The sequence below is a fragment of the Labrus bergylta genome, chromosome 16, assembly GCF_963930695.1.
Source record: "Labrus bergylta chromosome 16, fLabBer1.1, whole genome shotgun sequence".
Lineage (NCBI taxonomy): Eukaryota > Metazoa > Chordata > Actinopteri > Labriformes > Labridae > Labrus > Labrus bergylta.
Genome location: NC_089210.1, coordinates 26,234,005 through 26,240,090, shown reverse-complemented (window position 1 = coordinate 26,240,090; position 6,086 = coordinate 26,234,005). Strand labels below are relative to the sequence as shown.

At 38.7% G+C, this 6,086-nt stretch overlaps 1 protein-coding gene across 1 annotated transcript; it reads left to right on the top strand.

Annotated features, from left to right (window-relative positions):
• Positions 1–389: 389 nt before the first annotated feature.
• On the top strand, positions 390–3,567 carry LOC109991810 (primary amine oxidase, liver isozyme). Its single transcript, XM_020644204.3, has 5 exons — positions 390–2,007; positions 2,101–2,219; positions 2,387–2,553; positions 2,671–2,803; positions 2,949–3,567. The coding sequence occupies exons 1-5, from the start codon at positions 435–437 to the stop codon at positions 3,210–3,212; spliced, it is 2,256 nt and encodes a 751-aa protein (XP_020499860.1). The 5' UTR covers positions 390–434; the 3' UTR covers positions 3,213–3,567.
• Positions 3,568–6,086: the final 2,519 nt, after the last annotated feature.

Here is a 6,086-nt window from a genome sequence, read left to right as displayed (position 1 = left end):
TTCATCCTCTGGGCACAAAGTGTATCTTAACAGAACTCTCTGAAACTTACTTTATGACCATTGAGATATTTATGTCTGAACAGTTTCAGCAAACCCAGCAGTATGGTCAGTAGGCTTTAAATATGACTGCACTATACTAAAATGCTCTTCTTAAATAAATTAAATACAATATTTTGTAATGTTGCTCAAACATTTACTTGCCTGCCCAAAGTTTATTCCGACTTTGTCTTATTTCTATTTTTATGTCAATCAATATTAATTACAGCAACTTTTATTATGAGAGTCTAACTGGTTGTAAATGCTCTTATCAAATCAAAGACTTCTCAGGTTGTTAAAGCAGTCTTTGGTAATATTGGCCTTGTCCCTTTTCAGCATGTCATTAAACAGATAACATTCATTCTTCACAACAATACCGTCTGTGCACAGGCAGAGAAATGATCTGCAAAACTGTTTTCAGGGTCCTTACATACCTTCTGGTTCCTGTAGCTGTTGCTCTGCTGATCAGTAACTGTGTTTTGATATGGCTCAACACCCAGCGCACTCCACAGTGCCCTGCTCACCAGATGAACCCAGACCGACCAGCCAACCACAATGAGCGCAGTGTTGTGTTTGCTGACCTCTCGGCTGAAGAGATTCTACAGGTGCGTGACTATATGTCCAAGATCCCAGGCGTGAACATCTTATTTGAACCATCTTCACCTCCTTCAGCTGACATCCTGTATATGATTGAGCTCTCCCTGCCAAAAAAACAGGAGGTTTTGCACTATCTGGATGGTGACGGGCTGGAACCAAAAAGAGAAGCAACTGCAGTGGTTTTTTATGGAAGTAAGAACTTCGTAAAGGAATATGTAGTTGGCCCACTACCCAACCCATCCTACCACAAAGATGTCACTGTTGAGAGATATAAAAGGGAGATCCCTTTAACTGCACGTCCAGTTTTTTCAGGGGAACAAATACTTTTAAGAACTTTTCTGCAGAATGTCCTCAAACCAGTGAGCACGCTTCTGAAAGACAGCTTTGGTTTAATTCCATCTTCATACCATGTTTACTATGACAGCATGCCCAGAGGGGTCAAGTCAGGAGACCGGCAGACATGGGTTTCACTCTGTCGAAACGAGGAGGGCTTCTTCATCCATCCAGTTGGCTTTGAAATCTTGATAGACCACAAAAGCACCAATTTTTCCTCCTGGCATGTGATGAAGGTGCTTTATAATGGTCATTACTTTATTAGTTTATTAGAACTGAAGCAGAAATATGAAGCAGGGACTGTGGAGAAAATCATCTACAAACCTGTGACAAATTATGCATCACTCAAACCCAAGAAGAAACCCACAGGTGTTGGACCCCAACAATATTATGTACAAGGCAAGCGATTCAGTATTAAGAAAAATAACATTGTATACCTTGACTGGAGTTTCACCTTTGGCCTGAACACCCTCAGAGGCATGAGGGTTTTTGATGTTCGTTTTAAAGGAGAGAGGATCATCTATGAGCTAAGCGTTCAAGAGGCCATGTCAATTTATGGGTCTGTTTCCCCAAATATCATGCTCACCAAGTTCCTTGATGGCAGCCTTGGCATTGGTGCGTGTGCCTATGAGTTGGTGAGAGGGGTCGACTGCCCCTATTCAGCCACCTTCATAGACACTTTCCATTTCAAGGCCACAGGTGTTCCACGGCGGCTCAAAAACTCAATTTGTGTCTTTGAACATGACATGGGCCAACCTCTACGGAGGCACTTCTCAGAGATTGTCTACAACAGTTATGGAGGACTTGCCAATAGTGCCTTAGTGTTCAGGACAATCACGGCTATAGGAAACTATGACTACATGTGGGATTTCATTTTCTACCAAAGTGGCTCAGTGGAGGCCAAAGTGCACGCCACTGGTTACATTGCATCTTCTTTCAAATTGAATAATAATTTTCAGTTTGGTCATCAAGTTGCAGAAAACGTCACTGGGAATATTCACACCCATTTCCTTAATTTCAAAGTGGATCTTGATGTTTTGGGTAAGTGTTTTCTTGTATGGTCTTGCTGACATTAAAAATAAGGTAATGTATATTTTAAGTATTCATATGATAATTGGTATTACCCTTAAACAGGAGTAAAGAATGTATTCCAGACCAAAGACATGGTGTTTGTCAATGTCTCTCTTCCCTGGATGCCTGAACGCCATGCCATGATCCCACAGTTGGTGGAGAAACAGCTTCAAACAGAACAGGTGCAGTATCCATCCAATATTTGGAATTGTAGCAATAACAATATGTATGTGTAAAAATTTAAAAACCAAATTTAAAAACCAAATGTATAGCCACCTATCAATGAGGATCTACAACTTCACAGGATATTCTATGAGATACAGTATGTACTGTGTTTGACTTCTCACAGGAGGCAGTGCTACGTAATAATGCCAAGACTCCACGTTACCTCCACATTGCGAGCAACCAGACCAACCGGTGGGGTCACCAGCGCTCCTACAGGCTGCAGGTGTTCAGCAACACTGGTGACCACCTCCCAGAGAGCCAAGCAGAGGAGAAGGCCATGTCCTGGGCCAGGTGAGAATAAACTTTTGAATGCATATGAGACTAGAATCAGTGCTATTTTGTTTCCTGTCCAATTATCATTCAATCCATTCATATTCCTGGAATATTATTTAACTTTACTCATACCAGGTATAAGGTTGCCATAACTAAGCACAAGGATTTGGAACAGAGCAGTGGCAGCCTATACAATCAACATGACATTTGGAATCCAGCAGTTGACTTTAGCAAATACATTGAAGACAATGAAACCATTGAAAACGAGGTGTGTGTTTTTAAATTTGGAATACTTCAAAATATATATATTAACTGTATATATATATATATATATATATATATATATATATATAATTCTAACATAGATATGTTCTGTACTTTCCTCAATTGTTTTAATTTCTTTTTCTATCCAGGACCTAGTCGCCTGGGTCACAACTGGTTTCCTCCACATCCCCCATGCAGAGGACATCCCCAATACGGTTACTGTGGGTAATGGGGGCGGGGTCCTGCTGAGGCCACACAATTACTTTGACGAGGATCCTTCCATCCACTCCTCTGATGGGGTGTACATTGACCCCGGCAATGAGGAAAGCTGTGACAACAACAGGATAGCTTGCCTTGCTCAAGAGACCTGCAGTCCTGTGCTGGAACCCTTCACCTACCACGGCTTTGATTGAGGCTTTCAGGGAATCACAAGAAGGAGAAGTTTAAATTTGATTCTTCCTGTTTTGTTTGTCTCTGTTGATTTATCGTGTTTTTAGAAATTATAGTAGTTTGATTATTAAAACTTTAAACATAAATTGAACAAGCCTGTAGAATGTATGTGCCTCTGATATATTATCTTCTGCATATTGTTGCATTACTATCGATACTGAACAAAATGCTTGTAACCTAAAATTCATTAATGTTAAAATTGGAGATTTACAATTGGGCTGTCATTTTTATTCCCTGCAATAAAAGTATACAGCCAAGTGTTTGATGTCCATTTTAGAGGGAAGAGAATCATCTACAAAATAAACTTTCAAGAGGTCATTTCAGTTTACACGTTGCTTGTGTGCTTGTGAGTTAGTCAGGAAGATCGAGTGATATATTCAGCCAACTACATTTTTAAACAATTTTCATTTCAAGGAGTCTCATATTCCACAATGACACAAACACAGTTTGAATCATTGAACATGATATTTGTCTTCCTCTAAGCAATCACTTCTCTGAGATTGTCTTCAACATTAATGAGAACGAACAAATACAGTGCACCCTGGCTTCAGTCAGGCTGTGCAGGCAGCCAGGGGACATCTTTGTTTTCATTTCTAAGTGCATGTTAACGGGCACTTAATGTACCTTTTCACTTATATTGACCTTGTACTAGCAATATTCATTCATCAACCATTATTTGTATATCTGTAGAATACCTTACAGGCTTTAAGGCACAGAATCTTCCTATGTGATTTTCAAAGTAAAAGCCTGATCTGGGATTTCTGGTGAGAGACTACCTTCAGTGTAGAATTTCTTTATTCTAAATCATACTTATTAATTTACCTGCTAAAATAGAATAAAAAAAAAAACTTTTCATAAATCATGCAGGCAAAAAGTATGTTATATCACTAATTAAATTATATTAAGTTACAGGCGATATATCTTCCGACTACTTGCTGAACTGAACAGAATGGCTCCCGAGTGGCATAACCAGCAGTGTGTGTAGTCTAGAAAACCAGATAGCAATACACAAGTTGAAGTCCATTTGCAATTTATGACAAGCCAAACCCTTGAAATCTGTATAACAGACAACCGACACCACCCCTGGAGATGGCAAACAACCTTGCGGTATACGTGTATATTATTAACAGGTGTTAATAATCATTTAGATTTCAGCACATGGCTATTAGCACCTGTATATAATTAATATTTATGATACATATAAAGGTAAGAAATTCCAAATTAATAATATAAAGTTCATGAACTTTAGAGAGGTTAAACTTATGAAGAAAGACTGAAAGTCGGGTCTGACAGCAGGAATTTACTGCAATGCTGCAGCCAAAAGGCAGCTGGTGTGAAGCTGGCTTTGGGCTTCAGAACAATTACAGCTGTGGAAAACTATGACTACATTAGAGGATTTCATTTTCTTTGTATAGTGTAAGCAATGGTGAATGCTACAGCTGTACACACACACACACCCACACCCACACCCACACCCACACACACTAACAGAATATCACCTGAAATATCCACACTCATTTCCTTAAATTCAAAATGGTTCTATATGTATATGTACATATGTTAAGGTTAGTGAAGATACAATCTTGAGGCTCATTTACGATGCATGATTGCAGAATGTAAATTAAAAGATTATGAAGCGAGAAGGCAAATAATGCATGCTACATGTTGCTTCTGCTTTTAGCACTGCAGTAAAAGTTTATTGTACCTGCAAAAAAAAATACGGTCAAGGTACAGTTTAAGATTGTGTCTATCATTTCGGCATCTCATGAAGATAAATTCTGTTACATATCAACAGCCTACAGCGATAGGTCCTTCCATTTAACTCTTCACTTACATACAGCTTGCCGTTGGGACCTCTTATTATTTGGGTAAAAAGCCATCACAAAATCCAAATATCAAAGTTGACAAGAGCAGCGTCATGAAAAGTAACATGAAACAAAACATGTATATGAATTCAAAGAGATGTTAACACTCATTATCCTTAAAAATATAATATTCTTAACAAATGTATGTGAATATGAAAATGAATGATCAAATATAAAAGCATATTGATGAATGGATAGAGGATATCAGAAAGTTTGTCGATCGTATTTGGGATATCACTTGATAAAGGTATTCTGTTTTGGTTTCCCGTCAATCAAACTGTAATGAGGTTGGTCTCATTAACCCATTTTACTTAAAGATTATGTATATATGTATATAAATACTGGTTTCAAAAGAAGTTGACAGCAGATAAAGGCACCTGCACTCACACATCTTGAATCTCATTAATGTAGAGTGGGAGGAAGAGGAGATGCATCATATTGGGATTATATTTATAAAAAGTCTGAAAGAAATCTGTTTCCGGGATGATCAGGATTCTGTTTTTTAATGCTTCAATACCTTGCTCAGTCTTGATAGTACCAGATTATCAAGTGTGGTAATGATTTAGCTTGAGCTAAATTATTGTTCATTCCATGGTGTGTAATCGTGATGTTCCTAAAGACACAAGGAGCAAACCAAAGCACAAAATACACAAGGCAGTCCCAGAGATTTTTCAAAGCAGATAAGCAGCCAGAGCAAGTTGGGGTTAAATGTCATGCCCAAGGACACATCGGACATGTTGCTACAGGAGCTGGGGCTTGAACCCCCGTACCTTCCGGTTAGAAGACGACCAAATCTACCAACTGAGCCACAGCCGGCCCATCATCATCCATTGATATATGCTAGAATATTGTAGTGAATGTAATATTTAAGTACAAAGGCATAATGATGGCTGAACTGTGATAAGGCGCTGTTGTGGAATCTGTCAAGGACTAGTTTGTGACCAGCAGCAAATGCATCATAATCTCTCTCTG